The 24,865-nt window shown below is 44.1% G+C and overlaps 2 protein-coding genes and 1 long non-coding RNA gene across 3 annotated transcripts; 1 reads left to right on the forward strand and 2 right to left on the reverse strand.

The window, feature by feature from the left end:
• The first annotated feature begins 257 nt into the window (after positions 1-257).
• On the forward strand, positions 258-9,382 carry SLC51B (solute carrier family 51 subunit beta). Its single transcript, XM_039359157.1, has 5 exons — positions 258-457; positions 2,485-2,583; positions 5,292-5,432; positions 6,487-6,577; positions 7,877-9,382. Exons 2-5 carry the CDS (start codon positions 2,544-2,546, stop codon positions 8,094-8,096), a joined length of 492 nt encoding a protein of 163 aa, XP_039215091.1. The 5' UTR covers positions 258-457; positions 2,485-2,543; the 3' UTR covers positions 8,097-9,382.
• Positions 4,435-7,372, reverse strand: LOC120315194. The gene is made up of 2 exons (XR_005558620.1): positions 6,851-7,372; positions 4,435-4,987 (listed from the first exon to the last, which is right to left on the reverse strand). It is a non-coding gene; the product is annotated as an uncharacterized LOC120315194 (long non-coding RNA).
• Positions 8,972-23,807, reverse strand: RASL12 (RAS like family 12). The gene is made up of 6 exons (XM_039359156.1): positions 23,398-23,807; positions 18,113-18,239; positions 17,443-17,499; positions 13,292-13,365; positions 11,608-11,798; positions 8,972-10,713 (listed from the first exon to the last, which is right to left on the reverse strand). Exons 2-6 carry the CDS (start codon positions 18,228-18,230, stop codon positions 10,350-10,352), a joined length of 804 nt encoding a protein of 267 aa, XP_039215090.1. The 5' UTR covers positions 18,231-18,239; positions 23,398-23,807; the 3' UTR covers positions 8,972-10,349.
• Positions 23,808-24,865: the final 1,058 nt, after the last annotated feature.

Consider the following 24,865-nt stretch of genomic DNA (forward strand, 5'->3'; position numbering starts at 1 on the left):
ATGGACTGGTGGCATGCTTTCATTTTGTGACCATGGGACAATGTCATTGGAAATAATGGCATTTGTGTTAATTAAAGAAAAACTTTCAGAAGAGGAATGGCTTTTTCTGTGGTGTGGCATTTTCTGGACCAAGACAGAATCACGAGTCTCCCTTCTGACAAGCAGCCAAGAAGCTCTGACTGGGGAAAAAGTTCACTCACCTTTGGCGAGAGGTTGCGTGGGTGTGACGGGTGTAAAGACTTTGAAAATGCCTTTATTCCTGGTTTACAAGTTCTTTTAGCTGCAAGGGAGGGAAACGAATGACTGCATCCTATTAGTTACAGCCTCTGAAGATTGAATGCGATGGTTCTCCCAACCTGCCAGATATTCTGAATGCTGCACAGGGACACAGTCTTCCAACGCTGAGGATCACATCTTGCTATCTTCCATTCATCTGGGCCAAGCTACGCATCTTTGGGTAAGTTTCTTCTTCAAGGTTGGGCAAGTAGAGCAAAAGGAAGGTAAGAAAGTTTATGGGTCCAAGAAGACAATGACTGGATTTTAGAAGAGAGGGGAGAAGGAAGTGTAACATTTGAGCCAAATGTGTGAAAAGTGCTGAGAAGAGCTTTGGAGTTCACTACTCATGCTTGGAAATACTTTTGATTTCCTGTCCTTTCATTGGGTCAGCGACTTTGTAACTTTGGTGGAATCTGTCTCCATTCCAATTCAGATTAATCCCTAGGGCATATGTCTGTATTTGCTTGCATATGTATTGGTGTGCTTCAGTACATGCTCCTTAGAGAAGAAACAGCTACAAGGCATACTAATAAGCATCATCTAAGTGACTGAAAGACCAGGTAAGCACCTGGTTAAGCACAGTTCACCATCTTCAGATTGTTCAAGGGGAAAATGTATAAATCACTGCCTTCCACTTATATGTGGTTGATCTCCTGCTTCTTTTGAGTTTTTTCTTTCTTCTTTCTTTCTTTCTTTCTTTCTTTCTTTCCTTCCTTCCTTCCCTCCCTCCCTCCCTCCCTCCCTCCCTCCCTCCCTCTCTCTCTCTCTCTCTTTCTTTCGTGTTTCTGCTCCATTCAAAAAGTCCATTAAGGAAGGAAAGACATTGAGAATATAAGTTCTGTCAGGAAGAACCTGCAGAGCAGAGTCAGATAGTGTATAGAAATGAAGTGTGCCCCTCAGGGAAACACAGGGAGACAGCATAAATCAAGATTAATAACATTTGGGTGCATTCATACACCCAACCTTGCTTGATATTTGATTTTTCAGTTTTGTGCAATATATTGAATCAGAAGTAAGCCAAGGGTGGGGTCTGCCTTACATGCTCAGCCAGGGAAAAACCGCCAAAATTAAGAGAAATCGTATTGTATACTGCCTCTCAGCATAATGTATACTGTCTCTTCAGCTCTTTACCTGACTGTGTTGTGTTACACCGGATATGAACTTATGGGCTGCAGAGGGAGACCAGTGGGGCTGATATTCAGGGTAAAATGTACTCTGAACTTCATCCTTGCTATAAAAATGCAATGAAGTAATGCATGAATTAGAGCTATACTTACAGAAAAAGAGAAAAAAAATAGAACATCATGTACCTCTTTCGATTCTGGTTTTTGTCCAAGGATCATTCTTTTAGTCATGCAATCTGAACTTTGAGTTGTAAAGAAGGTAAAGGAGAGGAATATAGCAAGAAAGAGATTACAGAGGTCATTAACAGAGAGGGCCTGTGGCTTCATGCCCAAACAGAAAAACTGAGATGGGGAGGAGTGTCCTTGAAAGGCATCCCAGGCAGAATTCTCACTCAGAGCGGGAAAACTGCCAGCTGCGGAAAGAATTGCTCTGAAAGCAATCGCCAGAAAACAACTTCAAATACCCTCATTCTCCTCCTCTTCCTCTTCCTTTACCACCACCTCCTCCTCCTCCTCTTCTTCTTCTTCTTCTTCTTCTCCTCCTCCTCCTCCTCCCCTCCTCCTCCTCCTCCTCTTCTTCTTCTTCTTCTTCTTCTCCTCCTCCTCCTCCTCTTTTTCTTCTTCTTCTTCTCCTCCTCCTCCCCTCCTCCTCCTCCTCCTCCTCCTCCTCCTCCTCCTCCTCCTCCTCCTCTCTTCTTCTTCTTCTTCTTCTTCTTCTTCTTCTTCTTCTTCTTCTTCTTCTTCTTCTTCTTCTTCTTCTTCTTCTTCTTCTTCTCCTCCTCCTCCTCCTCCTCCTCCTCCTCCTCCTCCTCCTCCAAGAAACAGTTTTAATTGCTTAATTTGAACACCCAAAATGGATTGGCCACTGCTGAGATGCTCATGTAAAACTCTCTCTCTTTCTCTCTCTCTCTCTCCCTCCCTCCCTCCCTCCATCTCTCCCTGTGTGTGTGTGTGTGTGTGTGTGTGTTGTTAGGGTAATAGCATTATCTGATACCTGGAAAATGAATGATTAAGTCAAGAACCACTGACCTCTGGCCAGGCATACCAATCTCAGGAGTAAGTATCTTGCTTTCTCTTTCCCTAGCTTCCACTGAAGGATCCTTTGAAAGAAGAGTTTCCCCTCAAAGGCTGCTTCAAATCGTCATGGGGATATTTTGGACAGCCTTATGCTTCCTGGTATATGGTGAGCTCCCTGTTTTGTATTAGTATCAGCCCTACGAAGTAGACCAGATCAGGAAACCAACCCCACAGGAAGACTCATCTTTACTAATATAGGCTACTACAGTAACCATATTGTGCACATCTGGTTTTGCTTTTCCTCTTCCGCCCCAGGGACCTAGGGAAAAGCTGATACAAGTCTCTTCTCAACAGAAGAGAATATCTGTAGCTCAGGGATGAACTGTGGGGGCCCTTGGTGCTCTCTGAGCTTGGTGGTTTTCTTGCAGATGTTTCATTACCCAACTAGGTACCCAACTAGTGCTAGAAGGGAGTGGAATTGAGGGAGGGAGGGAGGGAGGGAGGGAAGGAAGGAAGGAAGGAAGGAAGGAAGGAAGGAAGGAAGGAAGGAAGGAAGGAAGGAAGGAAGGACTATGGGGTCCTGTGGAGTGGTTTTCTTGCAGATGTTTCATTACCCAACTAGATACCATCATCAGTGCTAGAAGGGAGTGGGGCTTGCTTTCTGTTTATGCACAGGTGGCTTGCTCTCTTAGCGTTGTTGGGATTGTCTAAGAATACTCCCACCAAGACTGACACCAACCCACTTGCCTATAAACAGAGAGCAAACCCCAGTCTCTTCCAGCACTGATGATATTAGCTAGTCAGATAAGGAAACATCTAAAAGAAGACAACTGAGCTAAGTCTTTTCTCAATACTGTCTCCCTTTCTAGGACTTAAGCAATGCTTCTGTCCTTTTTGTGCCATGTATATTTCTCTGCCAAGTTCCCCCCCCCCCGTCTTTTCTCTTTAAAACTCATGTTTTCCACTTTTCTTTGAAGAGGTCAACTTGCCCTCTCATCCTCTAGCTGTGGCTTTATCATTTAGCATGGAATGCACATTTCATATGATAATTACATAGGAATATTTTTCAAGAGCAAAGAGATCCCACCTTCCCATTAAGAGAATCACCCAGCCTTTATGCTTTCTAGGGTGTGTAGGGAGAAAAAAGAGGAAGAGGAAAAAAGATGAAATAATGCTAATCCTTGCACAGTCTCTTCTTCATTGCAAATGTCATTTTGCTTCTGCTATTGCAGACTCTTTCACTCTCGTTGAACTAAGTGATATTTACATCTTAATAGAGCAAGATGACAACCACAATTGGTGTGTTTGCAGTTTGTTCTGGGAAGGGCAGGGGAGGACATCCTGTGGTCCCCCAGGCCTGTACTTTGCAATCCTTGGAGTCCTTCCAAAGATAGTCTACAATAAACATTAATAGCATTTTTAAAAAAAGACAAAACTAAATCCACCGTTGTCTCTTTGAGGTAGGCCAGGCCGGGAAACAGACAGAATTCTATTTTATTCTTGCAGGTATATTAGCAGAATCTTGAAAGAGTGACAGAGTTTCTCTCTCCCTCTCTTTTATATCAAGGACAGTCAAGGTGGAGCAATTCTTGAGTTTCTTTCTCACTTTCTCTTCCTTTCCTGGGCCAAGCTGATGTATGCATGTATGTATATATGTATGTATGCATGTGTATGTGTGTGTGTAGATAGGTAGATAGATAGATAGATAGAGATAGAGTTATAAGCCAATAAAAGAGAATATTTGTAGATGAAATGAGGAGCTTGCTTGATTTTCTTGCTGACATTTCATTACCCAAACTAGGTAACATCATTAGCACTGATGATGTTACCTAGTTTGGGTAATGAAATGTCTACAAGAAAAAAAAAAAGCAAGCTCAGAGAGCACCAAGGAGCCCTCATATGGAGATATAGAGATAGAGACAGATATGGTAATAGCTGCTGCATACCTTCTTCAAGGCTATCTCCATATTCCTGTACAAATATCAGGTGCAAACAATCACATCCACACATATGAAGGTGCAGTTAAATTGATTTACTGCTACTCGTGACAATACACAGGAATCTTCTCAACGAATGGTTAGCATCTGCTAGGAGAGAAGGGTACACAGAATTCAAGAGGGGTTGGATTTAGTCCACTTGTGGCAATGCAGTGACTCCGGGTTGATGGCTCTTTTGACTCCCCCTCCAGGTTCTGCCATTCCTTCTAGATCATCCACCATTCTCTTCGCTCCCTGTGGCCCACAGGCTCTTCCCCCAAGCTTCTTATGTTCTAATTCCAGTCGCTTGTCTATTCAGCAGTCTACAGATCAGCATGACAGAGGTGGGACATTTCTGACACCTTGGCTCAATCTGAGCCACTGCCCAAGGCCTTCAGATCATGTACAAGGGCGTTCCTTTTCTTTTCCAGCTCTGGATTGTCTCTGAAGCCGCGGTTCTCTTCTTTCACCCACAGCGAGAGCTTTTCGGGAAGGGCCTCCAGCTGTATTGTTGCCAAGCTTGCTCCATTTTCACAGAGCTGTTAAAAGTTCAGGAATCTCACAAATCACAGATAGATTCACGAGGCTCTTTATCTAAGGAGAGAGTTGTATTAAGACGATAATTCAGAGCTCAAAAGCAGATCACTCTTACCTTAGTCTGCCAGGCTTCAACAAGATGCTAAGTCTGAATGTGGATACAATGGGCAACGTTCAATTAAATAAAACATATGAGGTGTTAAAGAGAGAGCTCACTTGGAACAATCTGCAAAAGTAACCGCTGGGTTGCCAGTCCTACCCCGTCCTACCCCATCCCATTTTAGCCTAGGCTGGCATGTTATGTGTGTCCATAGTAGCGCCATCAATACTCACTGTCTCCTGATTTCTAACCTAACCCTAGCATTGAACATGGACCTGGGTGTCCTGGCTATGATGAGCTCACAGCCCCAGAAGGACTCAGAAGGCCTTGACAATCTTTCAGAAGACACCTTATCTCCAGAGATGCTGCAGGAGATGTTGTGGCTTTTCCGAAGAGAAGACCGTAAGTCCTTTCAAGGCTTTGACTGCAGAATTTGCTTGGACTAGGCTGAGTCCTGTTAGTTCAGGCTTTGGATCTTGAGTAGGAGAGTTGTGGGGAGCATGGTGGGTGCCTTTAGAAAGGCATGAAAATGAAGGAACTCTCCTAGAAAAGAATCTCTGTAGCTCAGGGTTGAAGTGTGTGTTGGGGGTCCTTGGTGCCCTCTGAGCTTGGTTCTTTTCTTGCAGACTTTTCATTCACCATCTAGGTAGCATCGCCACTACTGCCGAGTATGGGGATTGCTCCTAATTTATATATAGGAGCTTGCCCTGCCAGTGCTGTGGTTTCCTGGGAGTAGTTCCTTGATTCTCCTTGGTACTTCCTTAATCAAGGAACTACCAAGGAGAAATCCAGACCTCCACCAGGACAGATCAGGAAACAGACACCAGAAGGAATGGTATAAGAATTTTATTTTATTGTTCTAGGGTATAAAACATAATCTTGAAAGCCTAATAGAGTTTCCCTCTGCCCCCTCTTATACTAAGTGGAATCAGGGTGGTGTTCTTTTGAATCTCCTTCATGTACTCCTTCCTTTCCCAGGGCTGAAATGTCATTGGGTGTTTCTTATCTGCTAACAATTACCAATTAACCAGTGAGTGAAGAACAAGTAACCAGTGGAATGAACTTGTCTCCAGAAGCTGAGAAGAGATTGGACAGCCATTTGTCTGGAATGGTATAGAGTCTCCTGCTTGAGCTGGGGGTTGGACTAGAAGACCTCCAAGGTCCCTTCCAGCTCTGTTATTCTGTTATTCCTTTACCAACTTTATTGAGTTCCTCTATAAGGAGCAAGTCAAAAAAGTCAACGTGATGGCTACAGATGTGTAATTAACCCAGAATGTTGTAATTGCAGTTTCCATCTTTTTTTTTTTTTTTTTACTCGTCTTCCACAGATGCCCTATCGAGGTAGCTCCCTAGTGGTGATGGGACAAAACTGGAGATGAGAAGCATCTCTGGAGCACTTGGACAATAAGCAAGGTCATTAACCCATCAACATGAATTTTATTATTTTCTCTTTCAGCATCTGCATGGAATTACTCTATCCTGGGCCTTTCGGTTCTCGTTCTACTCATTGGTGTGGTCCTCTTGGGAGCAAATATTAGGGCCAACAGGTAAGAAGAAGTCATATTTGGGAGTGGTCACCCTTGGTTGGCACCCAGCATGTCTCTCTACCTCTGAATACAGGATTCCTTAGTCGCCAAACGAATCCACTTTCTGAGTTTGCCCGGTGTATTCAACTGCAACTTAATCGAACACATCAGGATGGCAGGAAAAAAAAAAACAAAAAACCCAAGGCACAAAACCCACCATGGCTAAATCAAGCAAAACTTTGTACATTGTGCAAATAAAGTTGCGAGTTCTCTTAATAATTTAGTTGCACTAACCTGGCCAGCTCTTGTTTATTTTCACTGCAGACGTCTGTGGAGATTTTCAGTCACCCAGATCCTAGTTTTCCCAAACGTGTTTTTTCAAAAGGCAAGCTGGACTGCTTTTTCCTCGAGGTAGAAGAAGACATTTGGCTTCTCATCCAAGAAGTTTCATCGGGTCTGGCAGGATGGTGGGGGCAGTGGAAGGATTGGAACATCTTCCTCAAGGGAAAAACACTCCTGTTCCTTTTGAAAAAAAAAAGACCTTTGAGATTTCCCTGTAGACTTACTCTTCAAACCACTTCTTTCCCCAGAAAGCATGAAAAGTTATAGTTTAAGAGGAATCCAGGCGAGGATGAGAATAGTCAGCATGTTCAACTTCTTCTGAGTCCGTTTAGTGTAGTGCCTAAAACTACTAGGCTGGAAACTGGGAGACTGTGAGTTCTAGTCCTGCCTTGGACACAAAGTCAGCTGGGTGACCTTGGGCCAGTCACTTTCTCTCAGCCCTAGGAAGAAAGCAATGGCAAGCCACTTCTGAAATCTTGCAGGGACTAGCCCAGGCAGTTGTCAGGAGTCAAAAATTAAAGCAAAAGCACACATACACAAAGGGCAAACCCCAAAAGTGTTTTTTTCAAAAGGCGACTCCCCCCCCCCCCCGAGGATGTTTTGCTTCTCATCCAAAAAGCTTCTTCGGCTGTGAAGCTTCTTGGATGAGAAGTGAAACATCTTCAAGGAGAACACAATAACAAGAACGAAGTCTGGTTGCCTTCTGAAAAAGCACTTTTGGGACAACCATGACCTGGATGACCGAGAATCTCCATAGACACCAAGAGCAAGTCAATATTAGATTTGTCATGTGGTTAGGCTTAGGTGAGCCTGGTTAATTCCATCTTGGCTTCCAAACTTTCCCCAAGCAGGGTTGATGTCTCTGCATCCTTATTTTGAGCGATTCGTTGGTCCCCCTGACTGCCTGCTATCCTATCTGGAGGGCTTCACTCGGAAACAGAGGGCTGAAAAAACATCCTTTTTTTCTCCACTCCACAGAAACCAGAAGGTCCTTCTCCTACGCAAAGATGGCTATGAAGCCACCTCGCCTGATGAGATAGAAACGAAGCAAGCATTTGTGCTGCTCAACAAAGAGAATTCGGATCAAGCTGGAGACAGTTTGCTTCCCAAAGCACCAAACATGGGAGAGGTGATGGTACAGTGGAAGGATGGGAAAATCTCATCCCTGTATCCCGAAGACAATGAAGCAGAGGCATAGCATCTAATATCCACCTTCTGGCTTTTGTGAAACCCGTGAGGATTTCTGGACTATCGACATTTTTGGACGCCAAATTCGTTCAGCGGAATCAAAAAGCCAGCAAAAAGCAGACGCCATACTGGCTGCCGTTGAGTTGTCCAAGAAAAACAATCCACCAATCCATTCATCTACCAGCTGTCTTCACACGACATATTGAACTAGGTTGGCCTAGCCGCTAGACAGTCACTTGTCTGAGATGGTATAGGTCCTCCTGCTTGAGCGGGGGGCTGGACTAGAAGACCTCCAAGGTCCCTTCCAGCTCTATTCTATGTCCCAATCCTCTGAAATTATATCTGCCCCATGACTGAATTTATATTGGTTGATTGTAATCACCCCTACTCCTAATTTTAGCACTGAAGTAGATCAGACAAACAAGTTTTAGTTTTTTTTTCTTCTTCTCTAAGGAGCAGTCAGGCTGTTCCAAGGAAACTAGGTAAATATTTTTGCTGCCAGTCCAAGCAAAAGTCCATAAAAAAGGCTTTTTAAAGGCTGCTGGATCTCTAGATCTATCTGTACAGATGCCATTCTTCCCAATGAAAAGCAGAGAGATGCCTTTGTCTTTTCTCTGACGCCCAGCAACACATTCATTAGGAAATAACAAACATCTCTGTAGGGATACAGTATATCAACATTTGCACAGTGCCACGCACAGCCCCATGATAGTGCTCCTTTCGCCCTGCCAATCCGCCCATCCCCAATAAAGGTGGGCTTTATTGCAATGCCACACCTGTGATCTTCCCAGTTTAGGACAGCTGTCTTGCTTCCCCAGCTTGCATATTTTGATACTGTGTCCTTTTATATTTCTGACACTGGTGGAATTTCTACACGAGCAATCATTTTAGATAGGGTTTGTTTAATTAGCTGGGGCCTGGTTAGCATTTAACACAAAAATAAGGATGCTTGGCAGTTGGTATGCAGGGGTGAGATTTGGGGTTCAGAGGCATTGTCTTAAGATTGGCAGGGGGAACTGAGCTTGCTGTGCCCAAGACATGGTGGGCACCATAATGGTGAACCCCATGCCTGACCATGGATCTTGATTCAGTGCAGGAACTTTCTTCTCGTGTTGATTAGGACAAATGATTAGGACTAATCAATTTGAGTTGATTAGGAGAAATTAGCCTAAAGGACAAAGGACTGAAAAAAGTTTCATTAGCTCTCCAGGAACGCTAGAGAGCACTGTGCATCTACACAATCTACATTTTGTCAATGCAAGGGGATCGTCATAAAACCCCTTATTGGTGCTCCCAGTCACATTCTCTGGCTGTGTCTTGCTGATGCTTCCATGTCCATTTGTCGATTTTGTTCTTTCCCCTATTGTCCTGCCTTTGTTTTATTTCTACAAAATGCTCATCAAAGCGGAGGGGGAAAGATAAGGGCCATATATTATTTCATCCGCGGGTTGAACAAAACTCTGTGGTTTTGTTTTTCCAACTATCTTTCTGTTACTTTTGGAAGAGAACTTAAACTAGAAATTAAGAAAGGAATGTTGGTGAAAGCATGACGTGGAGTGTGGTTTTCTTAACCACTTAGGGACGTGGAAAACATGGGTTGGGTATGAATGTCCACATTTCCAAATGTCCAGAATTCCAAAGAAAGAACAAATAGAAGCTAATCAAAGAGACAAGCAACATAGAACTCAGGAGAAATTTCCTGACAGTGAGAACAATCAACCAGTGGAACAGAAGTTGTGGGTCCTCCATCACTGGAGGCTTTTAAGAAGAGACTGGACAGCCACTTGTCTGGAATGGTGTATGGTCTCCTGCTTGAGCAGGGGGTTGGACTAGAAGACCTCCAAGATCCCTTCCAATTCTGATATTCTATGTTCTATGTCTTCTCATGGTAGAATCCTTTCTTTGGCTGGTTGTAGCCTCTCTGTCTTCCCAAATCTCTATTCAGTCCCAAGAAAAGACTTCAAGAGCAAACTCTTTCCATGGGATTCTTCCATCGATTGCTCAAGCAGCGTGTGGCAGGGTCCGTCAGATGTTTATGACCAAGAAAAAGGTTTAGAACCACCTTCTCCACCTGGTGGTTCCATCCATAGTTTGTCCACTGTCAAGTCATGGTCTTTTCCCAAAATGCTTTGCTGCATTCTTACCCAGCCACTTGGACTGCAGGAAAGGCCAGGAGATGGATATGCAAATCTGGCCCCATCATTGCTTGGGGATCCAACCCATCCCAACAATAACTCTGTTCCCTGTTCTGCAGAATCCCTGCTTAGAATATCTTAAACCCCTTCAGCAAAGTCAACGCTGGAGCCTTCCTCTTGCTTTGAGCTCGTGAGGATTTGACCGTGACCAGCTTGGCCCGGGCAACTGAAGGGACCTCTTTGAAGTTGACTGTGGAGAGCGAGTTGTAGGTGGAGGCAATGGTGGCGGTTGGGACCAGGTGAGCTGAGGGCTTCTCCTCAATGATGAACAAGGGCCGGACTGCCAGAGGTCTCTCCACCTCCCGTCTCGCTTCCCGGACTGCCTCGTGGAAAATGTGCTGCACAGATTCGAAATCCAGGCATGCCGAGACTTCGTGGAAGGAGGAGCCATACTTGGTGGCAAGAGACATCCCCTCGACTTTAGTGACCTGTCTGGAAGGAGAAGCCAGGATAGAACATAACTGCAATATTCACTTCACTTGCAATGCCCCAACATGCTGTGTTATGGCTTCACGTGGTCTCCTGATTCATGTCACCCCTATCAAGGACTGGGGTGTGTGTGTGATGTGATAGCAGTCTTCCAATATTTGAGTGCTGTCACAAAAAAGAGGGGGTCAATCTATCTCCAAAGTTCCTGAGGGCGAGGCAAGAAGTAATAGATGGAAACCTATCAAGAAGAGAAGCAACCTAAATCTAAGGAGAAACTTCTTAACAGGGAGGACAATTAATCAGTGGGACAGCTTGCCTCCAGAAATTGTGGGCGCTCCATCATTGGAGGCTTTTAAGAAGAGACTGGACAGCCACCTGTCTGAAATGGTATAGGTTCTCCTGCTTGAGCAAGGGGCTGGACTAGAAGACCTCCAAGGTCCCATTCTATTCTATTCTATTCTATTCTATTCTATTCTATTCTATTCTATTCTATTCCATTCCATTCCATTCCACTCCAAGGTCCCTTCCAACGTTATTATTATTATTATCTGGTGCCAATTTAGTACGGAACTTGAGTTAACTAGATTCTTGTAGACAGGCTTGTGCGATCAATATCTGCAACTGCAGCTTAACTTATGGTTCTGATCCTTTGCACATCATCTAGTCATTAATGTAGTCCTTAAGTTCAGTACTAAATTGGTGCCAGGTAAGGGTCCATGGAATTCAAGAGGGATTGGACTTGGACCGTTTGTGGCAATGTAATGATTCCAAGCTGATGATGTGCTTAACTCCATCCCTCTGCAGCTTTGCCTGCTCTTCTCCTACAGGATGCCCCATTTCCCCAGTGATATGAATCAATCCATCCCCCTCCTTTGGCCGAGCCCTTAACCTCCTTACCTGTACTGTTCCATATCCAGCTTGTTCCCTACCAGGAGAACTGGAGATTCATGGAATATGTTCTTCAGGTGGAGAGCAATGAGATCCAGGTACTGCTGACATCCTTCAAAACTCTTCCGGTTGTCTATGCTGTAGACTACTAGAAAGGCATGGGCCCAGTTCAGATACCTCTCACAGCCCACTGGTATGTCCTGACAGAGAAGCATGTGGGAATGGGTTAGAAGGTCCAGCATCCCCCTCATCTAACAGCAAACAACACGTTCATCTTGGCAGGAGTGAAGGTAAAATGGAACCGGGGGAGACATGTAGCAAGGCCAAAGGAGGCCCAGTTCCTTTTCCAGACATCTATTGTTTCAAAGCTCTGTTGGACCCAAAACAGTTGGACGCTGCCCTTGGCACTGCATTAAACACCCATTTTGAATTTTGATGAAAGGAGTGAAGCGTGTTGCCTTGGGCCACACGTAACTTTTGATCTTATCTCAAATCAGTGTATTTTGATCTTCCAATAAGAGAGGGGAGTTGCATGCCTTCTCCGCTCTTTACCCTTTTAAACTGCAATTCTGCTTTAATTTTAATTAAAAGAAACCTTGTTTTCCATTTTAAACGAAACACTATTCCCTGTATTTGACTCTGGCCTCATAATGTTTTTTTAACAATATCCTGAGAAATATTCTATCTAGAATATAGCAGAAGACACATGAAACTACCAAACTCCAAAGAATGCAGGGCTTATTCTTAGGTAAGCTGATCTGGAGAGAGAGGGGGGGGAGGGAGGGAGGGAGGGAGAGAGAGAGAGAGAAGCAAATAATATGAAAATAAAATATCTTAGTCTTGCTCTTTGTATCAACAAAGTCAAATGAGAAAAAAATGCCACGACTCAGAGATGGACTATTAGGTCCCATCATTACTTGTAACTTTGGGACACAATGCATTTGGGGCAAAACCTCATGGACCCTGGCCACTTTCTACAAAACTGAACATTTTTTATCTTATATACATCACACAATCACTCAGGTGATTTGCAAAGAGGGTAAGATAGATACAGATCACTGAATCACAACTAGCTGTATTCTAGTTAACCCAGGACTGGGTTAGTTTATGGTGAGGAGATCCTTGGCATTCTCGAAGCTCGGTTGCAACCAAGCTCATAGAGCACCAAGGACCCCTCATTTCAACCCTGAGATACAAATATTCAGCCTCAAGAAACTTCCACAGAGCCATTAGTAAACAATCCACCCAAAGAATCCCTAAGACTGCCCTCCACCCACCCAGACAGGCAAGACACCAATATAAACTGATAGCAAACCGCACTCCTTCTAGCACTGATGATGTTACCTAGTTAGGGTAATGAAATGTCTGCAAGAAAACAAGCAAGTTCAAAGAGCACTCAGGACCCCATAGTCCTTCCTTCCTCCCTCCCTCCCTCCCTCCCCTCCCTTTCCCTCAATCTCACTCCCTTCTAGCACTGATGATGTTACCTAGTTAGGGTAATGAAACGTCTGCAAGAAAACAAGCAAGCTCAGAGAGCACCCAGGACCCCTAAATTTTTTTTTAAATTTTGACTGCTGAGGTTACTTGGACGAGTAACAAAACATCTCAGATTAACAAACTTTGGTCCAGTTGCCATGATTTTAACCTTTTTAAGATACTTTTGGCCCGGATGAATGAGCTTTCGTTGACATACCTGATCGGCTGTATCCATCACCTTGAGCAAGACATGTTGCTGGTCTACTATCTCTTCCGAAGCGTAAGTGTCTTCTGCAAAGAAAATGCTTTCAAAGTCGGGAGATCATTTTGGGAGAAGTCAGTATTTTTGTACCACCTAAACTAAGCCGTGACCCTCACAGGAGGGGGCAGATCGCGATTCATCTTTCCCCTGTACAGCAACAGTCCTTCTAGGGTGCCGCTGGATTGACATGAACAAAACGCATGCATGTTTTGTTGAATCAAGGAGCCCTTGAAAAAGCTCTCCAACTATCCAAGCAAATTCCCTGGAAATTATTGCTCAGCTCATGTCTGAGCACAGGAGGCAGACAGCAACAGGCCTTATCCTGCAGCCTATTTTTAAACATTAAAATAATAAAAAGGCAAAGCTAAACTATCAACGCTTGTCCATCATCCGGGCGCTTTTGTACTGATTGTTCAAAGGAAAAAAAAAAAAAGGAATGTGGAAATTAGACTGCTCCTTCTTATTGAATGCTTCCTGCTTAAATATTGCCTGCATAATTTATTTTGTACACAGATAGTCCTTGACTTTACTTTGGCCCCCTAATGAGAAGAAAGGACTCACTGGAGAAGAGCCTAATGCTGGGAAAGATGGAGGGCAAGAGAAGAAGGGGACGACAGAGAAGGAGGTGGCTGGATGGAGTCACTGAAGCAGGAGGCGTGAGCTTAAATGGACTCCAGAAGATGGTAGAGGACAGGAAGACCTGGAGGAACGTTGTCCATGGGGTCACGATGGGTCGGACACGACTTTGCAACTAACAACAAGTCCTTGACTTACAACTGTCTGTTTTGCGACTGTTCAAAGTTACTTCACTGAAAAAAAGTGACTTACGACTCTTTTTCACACGTATGACTGTTGCAGCATCCCCTGGTCAGATGATCCAAATTCAGACACTTGACAACTGACTAGTATTGATGACGGTTGCAGGATCCCAGGATCACGTGATCACATCTGCAACCTTCTGACAAGCAAAGTCAATGGAGAAGCCAGATCCACTTAACAACCGTGTAACTAATTCAACAACTGAAGTGATTCACTTAACAACTGTGAAAGGAAGGACATAAACTGGGGCAAAACTCACTTAGCAAATGCTTAGTAACAGACATTTTGAGCTCAATTGTGGTCATAATCCGAGGACTGCCTGTATAGCAAATTAGTTCAGTCACTGGAATATTCTGAATGAGAGCCACAGCTTTGGAAAAGAAATCTCAGTCTGCTGAATAAATGGAAAACATCCTTGAAAAAAAAAAAAAGGATCCAAAATTTATTCTCCTGAAAGCCTCCTCTGTTATTCTTCAATTACTGGATATGACTCAAAACATCTACCTGCCAAGAATTTCCAACACAATTATACCCCCGTTTCTTTGTTGCTGATTGATGAAGCTCCTAGCAGTCTGACCTCTTGCTCATAGCTCTCCCTGGATGCACCAATAAACAGAAAACAAACGGAAATAGATGCCGTAGATCAAATCATAATCTTGGTCTACTTTAGCTCACTGGCAGAGCCCTGGGGTTTTCTGGGAATGAAAAGACTGCATGTAGTATGATTGTTGCTACTGATTGTCACGACCGATTCACTCTGTCACCTGGAACTGTCCAGTGTCAACTGTCCACTGAACCCCTGTTCCTTCAGCCCAGGCCCTAGTCAAGATGTTTGTGCAACACATCTACCAATTACATGGGGTCCCGGAGTGCATTATTTCGGAACAGAGTAGAGTAGAGTAGAGTAGAGTAGAGTAGAGTAGAGTAGAGTAGAGTAGAGTAGAGTAGAGAAGGGAGTTGGAAGGGACCTTGGAGGTCTTCTAGTCCAACCCCCTGCTTAGGCAGGAAACCCTATACCCTATACCTGGCTGATTGGGCGACCAACTGTAATAATCTTGACCTTGAATAGTCTCATAGAGCCTTGGGGGTTAATATTGGCCACTTTGGGGAATCCTGGTTTAGACACTGTGATATGCTACAATAGGTTTGCTTGTTAAATAAAACACCATTGACTCAGTTGGCACAAAGAGCAAAGAAATCACATGATAGTTTAGTGCAACATGTATGTTCTCAGTTACTAATTTGTTTCTAAACTTAAACACTACTTTCTGAGTGACTCAATCCTTCAGCCACCATTTCACAATGGTCCAGTAAAATTAGACCATAAATCTAAGATTCCATTAAGCAGGACTGGATTTTAAGACAACACTCAGGCTGAGTTCACATCTAGTCCTCCTCCAAAAAGCAAATACTGACATCTCTTGCTTAGTGTCTCCTTTAAAGCAAACCTTCATTTCAGAATGTTTAGCAGAGATAAAATCCATGCCCAATACAGACAGTTTTTTACTGTGTTTTAGAATTCAAGGCAAAGCAGTGTGGGTCCAATTCTGGTTTGCAGAGAATAAAAATGCCCCCATTTAATTGCAATAGTAAACTATTACACTTAGGCAAGATAAACCAAACGTACAGGTACAGACTAGATGAAACTTGACTGAACAGCAGTAACTGCAACAGGGATCTTGGAGTTCTAATGGACTTAAATATGAGCCAGCCATGTGCTGCAGCTGCCAAAAAAGCCAATACAGTCCAAGGCTGTATTAACAGAGGGATAGAATCAAGATCACAAGAAGTGATACTACTGCTTTATAATACTTTGGTAAGCCTACACTTGGAATACTGCATTCAATTTTGGTCACCTCAATATAAAAAAGATATTGAGATTCTGGAAAGAGTGCAAAGAAGAGCAACAAAGATGCTGGAGGCTAAAACATATGAAGAACAGTTGCAAGAATCGGGCATGTCTAATCTAGTGAAAAGAACTAGGGGTGACGTGATAGCAGTGCTCAAATATTTGAGGGGCTGTCACAAAGAAGAGAGGGTCAAGCTATTCTCCAAAGCACCTGAAGGCAGGACAAGATGCAACGGATGGAAACTAATCAAGGAGAGAAGCACCATAGAACTAAGGAGAAATTCCCTAACAGTGAGAACAATCAACCAGTGGAACGGCTTGCCACCAGAAGTTGTGGGTGCTCCAATACTGGAGGCTTTTAAGAAGAGACTGGACAACCATTGGTCTCCTGCTTGAGTAGGGGGTTGGACTAGAAGACCTCCAAAGTCCTTTCCAACACTGTTATTCTGTTATGGTTTTTCATCGCCCAGAAATCCAGGAAGCAAACACCAGCTGAAGAGAAGGACAGCAAAGAACACTTTTAAGGTCCCTTTAACTATTGGCTCTTAGGCTTTCATTTTGTCTGGGCTCCCTGCCGTTTCAAGGGGGATTTGTGGATGGACAAGAGATCTGCATCACAGCTCATCAACTTTCTGGAAGTCTTTTAAGTCCAGAAGCCTCTCCTTGCCCTACTAGGCAATCAGTGTTTTCCATCTCTACTTTCCTTGGTATGTGCTCTAAATTTGGCAAGTTGTTTTGAAACAGCCACGAAACATATTTGCAAGCAGAACTTGGAAGAACTTAAAATACCCTGCAGTGTGTTTTTTTTGGGGGGGGAGGAACCACAACTCCTGAAGGGGGCTGACGTCTTCCAGGGACCCAAGAAGTGGGCCCGTTTTTCTGCTTGCTAGCAGGATCACTTTTCCTTCCCAGCCCCCTGCATTTTGCTTCGGGTCTGCTGGGTGATTGCCGAAGGCCTCTGGATTGGAGCCATTTGCTTCCACCCAAAGTGGGATTTTCCTAGCCTACCGATAATCAACCTGAAAATCTCTCTTTGGTATCCCAACTTCCAGTTTCTGTTCACAGGAATGAACGAACCTTTCAAGTCTGAGTCATCTGGATTAAACTTGGATTGTAGGTGGTTCCCCCAACAGATGGCAGGCCCTGGTTGACTCAGTCTGGGATCAGAAGCTAAGCTGGTCCAAAGCTGTTTAGTTGGCATGTCTGTGGAGCTTCTCAGTCACCCAGGTCACGGTTGTCCCAAAGGTGCTTTTTCAAGAGGCCGCTGGACTTCCTTTGTTTTTCTTTGAAGATGTTTTCAAAGAAAAAACAAAGTCCAATTGCCTCCTGAAAAAGCATCTTTGGGTTTAGTTGGCAGGGGAAACGACCAGGAAATCCTGAGCGAGTTGCGATTGCAAAGGGCAACATGGAGGGACAAAGGAGGCAGATTCAGACTTACCCAGATTAGGGTCGTATTCGCTTATAAACCTCTTGGTAAGAAACTTCACCGTTAGTGCTACGAGAAAAGACAGAGGGTTACTTCCTATGTGTAGGTTCTCCCCACCTGTAAGACTTTTTGCAAAATCAGTTTCTCCTTTAACTAATTTGAGATTCTTCCCTGGCAAAGCCTCTGCCCTTGAAGAATATCCAGAAGCTTCACCTGATGCAAAATGTGATGCTGTGGACAGTTATGAGCAGGGGGTTGGACTAGAAGACCTCCAAGGTGCCTCCCAACTCCATTATTCTGTTATTCCTAGAACTGCACAAGTTCCACCTCTGCTCCGCAAGCTGCATTGGCTGCCAGTTTCCTTCTGGGTTTAATTCAGGAAGCTGGTTTTTAACCTTCACCAGTGGGTTTTGTCAGCCCAGTTAATTGAGCAAACCATGATTAATTAAATTATTGATCAGCAGATACCAGGTCTACTTAAGAGAAGAGGAAGAGGCAATGTCCTCTCCTGGACCCATCCAGCCCGCCTCAACTTGTTTTTCTCAAGATGTGTTGCATTTCCTTCCATATGTCCAAATTGCAAAATGGTGGATTAGGCAAAGCTACAATGAACCATCTTCAGAATAGTGCATGAAGATTGAGATGCTGCCCCCCTCCAGAAGAAACAGTCTTGTCTCCTAACCTGATTTCCCAGATCCTTGGCAGCCCAGAATGGCCACATTGCATTCCTGCAGAAGGCTTGGGATATGGCGTTCATTCGCCCAGGGGACAGCCCGAGGTTTGCCAAACATGGAAGACATCTTTCAACTCTGTGAATAAAACCCAACAATGAATAATTCTACATTGACAGGGGAATAAGATCAAGATCATGTGTAGCGTACCGCTTTATATTGCTTTAGTAAGACCACACTAGGAGAGCCGTGTTCAGTTTTCATCACTATGACACAAATAAGATGTTGAGACTATAGGAAAGAGCGCAGAGAAGAGCAACAAAGGTGATTAGGGGACTGGAGGATAAAATATATAGTTGCAGGAGCTGTCTATGTCTAGTCTAACAAAGAGAAAGACGAGGGGGGACATGACAGCAGTCTTCCAATATTTGAGGCTGCTACAGAGAAAAGCGGTCTATCTATTCTCCAAAGCCCCTGAAGGCAGGACAAGAAACAATGGATGGAAACTAATCAAGGAGAGAAGCAACCTAGAACTAAGGAGAAACTTCCTGACAGTGAGAACAATCAACTGGTGGAACAGAGGTTTTTAAGAAGAGGTTGACCAGCCATTTGTCTGGAATGGTATATAGAGTCTCCTGCTTGAGTAGGGCCTTGGACTAGAAGACTTCCAAGGTCCTTTCCAAAGTTGTTATTCCATTATTCTTTTCTTTTGCTGTCAGTTCCACTGCACAGATTAAAATGGCACATTAGCCCTTCTCTCCAACTCAGGGTTCTGATTTTGGCAACATTCTATTATGTCTGGTTTTGGATGGGGTGGCACTGCCCCAGACAGACCAAGTGGGCAATCTGGCCTTTCTCCTGGACTCACTTGGAAGGGACTTTGGAGGTCATCTAGTCCAACCCCCTGCTCAGGCAGGAAACCCTATACCATCTCAGTCAAATGGCTGTCTAGTTTCTTCTTAAAAACTTCCAGTGTTGGAGCATTCACTGCTTCTGGAGGCAGGTTGTTCCACTGGTTAATTGTTCTCAGCATCAGGAAATTCCTCATTAGTTCTAGGTTGCTTCTCTCTTTGATCAGTTTCCATCTGTTGCTTCTTGTCCTGCCTTCAGGCGCTTTGGAGAACAGCTTGACTCCCTCTTCTTTGGGGCAGCCCCTGAGATACTGGAACACTGCTATCATGTCCCCCCTCGTCCTTCTCTTTGTTAAACTAGACATACCCAATTCCAGCAAATTGGCTTAACATGATGCAGGAACTCAGTCACGGAATAAATAATTGATGGAATTTAGTGTTAACTGAAATGTCAGCAATTTGGGTAAAGGTTTTCCCCTCCCTAGCCAGAAATGAGTCCGAATTTCTGAACGTAACCGGTGACTTAAGACAAAATTATAGGGTTTTTTTTCCCCCAGCCTGAACACAGCAGTAGAAAGACAAAGGTAGTCACACAACGCCTAAGAAAACGTCTCCGCTCGTGCCTTAAAATAACTGAACTATATATCTTAGTTTACAGACCACCCAATACCATAAGCCAAACTCTGCAGATGACAGGATGACACAAGCTTGTGGCCAGCTCAGCCGAAAGGAAGCAGCTGTCTGGCTTTAAAAAAACCGGCATCTCTCGGCTGACTTTCACTTTGTCCTCTGGAAGCTGAAGAAGCCGCTCTCTGCATGAAAACTGAGATCGAGAGATATCTGGGACTCAAAGAGCAAAAAGTAAATTTTGTTAAAGTTTTCCCCCCCCATTCCTGAGAAGTTAGTCTTGCGCCCTTTCTGTAAATAAATATTGTTGTTGGGAAATGGTGAATTGGTTGGGTTCTGGTCCTCGGAGAGTAAGAGGCGTGTCTTCTCCCATTGCTGGCACTCCAAGCAAAATCTGTTGAATATCAGTGATGGGGTAGTACAGATGGAGGTATACTCTTGGTCCCACCAGGTTGATGAGACAAGCCCATAGAGCAGGGTTCTTCCAGCTTGGCAACTTTAAGACTTGTGGACTTCAACTCCCAGAATTCCTCACCCACCCTGGCTGAGGAATTCTGGGACTGAAGTCCATGAACCATAAAAGGGCCCAGTTTGAAGACCCCCTGCCCTAAACCTAGTTCCCTTGGTTATTCATTGTATGGTTTAGTCTCCAGATCCCTGATCATCTTTCTTATTCTGTTCTGCATTCTTTCTGAGGCCTTAGCATCTTTTTGTATCATGATGACCAGAACTGGACACTGTATTCCAAGCATGCCTCACTAATGCAATATAAAGCAGTACCATCACTATCACTTATAAACTGACTCATCTCAATCCTAGAGGGGAAAAAAACAGGGTCTCCATCTTTATTTCACAATGTCAGAGCTGCAGCTTAATGGAAAGGGACCGCTCCTGACATCATTCTGCCCAGTGAGACATCAAGGCCAAATCCAGTTCCCATCCTTGGTCAAGTTCCAAGAATAACCATTGAGAAGATGTTTAGGGGACTGGAGACTAAAACATGTGAAGAACGGTTGCAGGAATTGGGCATGTCTAGTCTAATGAAGAGAAGAACTAGGGGTGACATGATAGCAGTGTCCCAATATCTAAGGGGCTGCCACAAAGAAGAGGGAGGGGAGGGGGTTTAACCTATTGTCAAAGTACCAGAAGGAAAAACAAGAGGCAATGGATGGAAACTAATCAAGAAGAGAACCAATCTAGAACTAAGGAGAAATTTCCTGACAATCAGAAGAATTAATCAGTGGAACAACTTGTCTCCAGAAGTTGTGGGTGCTCCATCACTGAGGGCTTTTAAGAATACAGGACAGCCATTTGTCTGAAATGGTACAGGGTTTCCTGCAGGTGGTTGGGCTACTCCACGATCTCTTCAACTCTTATTCTGAGAAAAATGGTGCTTCTCCTAATCAAGTCCGTCTGATTGACAAAAGGGGGGATATTTCTGGGCAGCAGAGAACAGCAAAAGAACTCATCATTCTTTTGAATCAGAGGCTTTTCACAAAATGGATGGTGATCAGGACTCTGCTCTTGCCCAGATGCTTGGTTTGCTTTATCATCTCTTGATGGAATTCAGCAGCAATCAGTTTTTGATTTTAGAACATTGAGGCTGCTTTTTTTTTAATTTCTAGAGTTTGTAACCTGTATCATTGTTTGCTGTTTTATAATTTTATGGTTTGATTGTATGGAATGCTATTGCTGTAAACAACTAGGACAAAGGGTGAGCTGCTTCTTTTAAAGACAGTGTAGGAATATTTGGGGTCGAACTAAATTCCAGGGCCTGTTAATCCAGGCCTGGAAGAGGCTCTGTTTGGAGCTGAGCTACTGATGTGCATCTTTTCTGCTTTAAGCCTTTTAGCACATCTGCTTTTGATTCAGAGAGCCCTGAGTTGGGATAAACACATTTTGTTGACAAGACAGAAGTCAGAATTGCTTTTGAACTGTATGCAAGATAGGCCAGCAGAGGGGAGAAGAGGGGAAAGGTCACACCAAGCAGGAAGAGAGAGCTGGGCTTCATATAACTCAAGTAATGTCCTACTGAAGATCAAAGGTAAGAGTCCTTCAGGGTTAAACAACATGTTTGTACAGCATGCTAGTCTAAAATCTGGACAGCTAACCATGGCTTAATGCAGGGGTGTCCAACTCTGGCAACTTTAAGACCTATGGACTTCAACTCCCAGAATTCTTGGAGTTGAAGTCCACAAATCTTAAAGCTGGCAAGGTTGGACACCCTTTGCTTAGTGTATAATGCAAATCTGAGTGAGTTGATAGTCTGTTGTGTTATCCTTACCAGTTGGGTTAATTTGACAGTAGTTGGGGAAGCCAAGATTTAGGGGGTCTTTGCAAACATGGCCCCCAAAGATTTATCAACTTCATAGCATCATATTTTTTATTTAGTACTTCGAACTAAGCACAATAGAGCATGTTCTCCACAAACAACATCTATCCAGGTAAGTTGAGTTAAAAGAACATCTGCTTTCAACTTCCCGAAGGAGGTTCTGTGGGTAAAGAGCTAGAATCTGAATCTACTTGCTCTTAGTCCAGCACCTTCTCCACTGGATTGCATAGGCTTAGGGACTGAGAGGGATTGACTGACCCAAGGTCACTCACGAGTCTTCCAGGGCCGAGAAAGGACTAATAGCTGGATCTCCCCAATCCTAGTCAAGCATCTTTCTCTCTAAACCATCTCTGCCACATTCTCTCATTTTATACCTCCAAGAACCACATCCAGGAAACTCAAAGGTAGGTTAGGAGCCTATTTCCCCATCAATAAAACAAAGCTTCTTTTTAGATTAGAATCAACATAAAAGGAACATGTAATTGTATATCTATTTATTTTGTGTCTATTGCAGTCAGTAGTCTAATGAAGAGAAGATGGCCGTGGACGAAACCCAGAATGACTCTGGGATTAACATTCCTAGAATTGTTCTTGCCTTGATTAAATTGATCCATGTGAGTCTCTCAAATATTGAATATGGATCTTCTGCAAGGGGCCAGGGTTTTTCCCCCCCTCTTTTAAAAAGCTGGTCAGGCTCATACAAATTTACCAACTATCACAGCTGAGTTTCCACAGTACACAAAGTAAGATAAGGACTTTAGGATAACGTGTGAATCCAGCATGGATTTCACACAGACCTGTGCATTGGAATTAAACAGAGATAACACTGAGACCAGAAATGTGGTATAGATATAACAAAAGAGCAGTTGTGTCCCTAATACATCTCAATATTATATCACATTTTTCTTTGCTTCTTGGCTCAATAGTGTCTTATGCCTTCCCGTCAAATATAGATTGGCTGAATTCTCACAACACGGTGACTCACAAACTAGCCAATCTCATCTTGTGCAGAGCTGGTCTGTTTATGATTTAGGATGTCATGCACATCCATAAAATAGGATTTATTGAGCCAATGTAAACACGGGCAAGCCTGTTGGGCAAAAACCCAGCCTGTAAACATTACTAGGATTATGCCCCTATATTTTCTGGGCCAACCTCACAGCCATCCTATGCTTCTAGTCTTGTAGATTAGAAGAATCCAGGTTTATTGTGCAGACCTAGGAGGCAATGTTAATCAGTAAACTTAGTTAACCATGTATCATTCAAGACACAGCCAAGCAGAATTCTCCCACCTGTCCCTGTAGTTGGGATGTTGCACCGCTAAAAGGTTGGGGCTGATGCCCCTGGCTCTAGTGGGCAGAATGCATCAGAAGATTCCCAACCAGGGTTGGCTTACCCCATTTCAAAGTCAGTGGAAACATGCCCATTGCTACCTTCAAAAGGGAAATATTTTCTCCTGAGTCTGAACTGCCACGAACCAGCTCACCTTCAGGTTATAATAGGAGCCCCATCGAAGACCGCTGGAGAAATTCAAGCCAGGTTAGACGTCCCTCCATCCAGGCTAGTTTGTGTCATGCTGCCAGACCATTCCTTTTAAAGCTCTGGTGACCGAGGTGGGGGAAGAAGCCAGCCTGAAGCCAGGTCTCTGCGGCTGGGAACGGAGAGGCAACCGCTCGCTCTGGACAGCTGCTGGTCGCCTGGATCTGACTTGAATGAATGAGGCAGAGAAGTGAGAAGTCCCTTCCCTGCCAATCTTTGCCAGCTGAGCTCCAGCCAAATTCCTTGTAAGGAAAGCTGTTGCCGTGTTTTTGGCCTGGGACGGACACGTTTTCCCATCAACAAGAGGGCAGGGCAGAAGCAAAGGCCGTTCTTGCTGGAGGGGGCGAGGGGGACGTCAAGGATGCCCAGCGGCTAGAGGGGTCTCTCTCTCTCTCTCTCTCTCTGTGTGTGTGTGTGTGTGTGTGTGTGTGTGTGTGTGTGTGAGAGAGAGAGAGAGAGAGAGAGAGAGAGAGAGAGAGAGAGAGAGAGAGGGAGAGAGGGAGGGAGAGAGAGAGAGAAGAAAAAGCAAACATAAAACGCTGCTTCTTAGCTTCATTCTTCTAGTGGAGAAAAAAAAAATGAGTTCCAGATCTGCCCTGGATCTCCTTTAGCTTATCTGGGGATCTAAAGCTACCAGTTTAAAAACTGATCCAGGGGCTGCCCCACTCTGGGCCAGGGATGTGGGTTTCTCTCTGGGAAGGCGTCTTTGGGCGAAGACCAGCCTAATCCTGCTCTTGGGATAAATGTAGGCATCAAGAAACAGCTCTTTCAAGAGGCATTGCTGGCACCTTATTTGGCATCTTCAGACAATCGCTAGTGACCTGGACTGACATCTGACTTGGCACCTCTCTAATTTCACTGCCCACCCCAGCCTGGATCTTGAAATTTGCGAGAGTAGGGATGGATGCAGGATCCTGAAGTCTTGCGTGTAACCCAGAAACCCTCCAAACATTGACAAACAAAGGAAAGAACTTGGCATTTAAGAGGTTCCCTTAAAGGTGCTAAAATGACCTCAGTCCTGCACCAGTGGAAGGTCTTGCCTAAAACATTTGACCATCGTCTCTGAGAGAACCAAGATTAATTTCTCACCATTCTGGGTAAGAGGTAGGATTCAGCCAACACATCAAGCTGTTGTTTCTTTAACTGTGTTGTATTGAATGAACCATAACAGATGGGATTCACTTAGACACTGAAACATAATCATGGTGGAGACACCATTATAGTGGGTTAATTAACCTGTTAATCCACACCCTAGCAAATGACATGATTGCTCGGAAATTGCACGAATCCCTCTTACTATATCTATGGAGATTTCCAGTCATTCAGGCCCTGGTTGATCCATGGGTGCTTTTTTTCAAGAGGCAACTGGATTTTGCTTGTTTTTTTTCCCCCTGGAAGACGTTTCACTTCTCATC

The sequence above is a fragment of the Crotalus tigris genome, unplaced genomic scaffold, assembly GCF_016545835.1.
Source record: "Crotalus tigris isolate CLP2741 ecotype Arizona unplaced genomic scaffold, ASM1654583v1 scf7180000019068.10715455, whole genome shotgun sequence".
Lineage (NCBI taxonomy): Eukaryota > Metazoa > Chordata > Lepidosauria > Squamata > Viperidae > Crotalus > Crotalus tigris.

Coding starts and splice junctions, on each gene's coding strand:
- SLC51B (XM_039359157.1), top strand. CDS start 2,544: ATGGGGATATTTTGGACAGCCTTATGCTTCCTGGTATATG. Junction 2,584..5,291: donor CTTATGCTTCCTGGTATATG/GTGAGCTCCCTG, acceptor ACCTAACCCTAG/CATTGAACATGGACCTGGGT. Junction 6,578..7,876: donor GCAAATATTAGGGCCAACAG/GTAAGAAGAAGT, acceptor TCCACTCCACAG/AAACCAGAAGGTCCTTCTCC.
- RASL12 (XM_039359156.1), bottom strand. CDS start 18,230: ATGTCTTCCATGTTTGGCAAACCTCGGGCTGTCCCCTGGGCGAATGAA. Junction 17,500..18,112: donor CCAAGGATCTGGGAAATCAG/GTTAGGAGACAA, acceptor CTTTTCTCGTAG/CACTAACGGTGAAGTTTCTT. Junction 10,714..11,607: donor CTGGATATGGAACAGTACAG/GTAAGGAGGTTA, acceptor TTCTCCTTCCAG/ACAGGTCACTAAAGTCGAGG.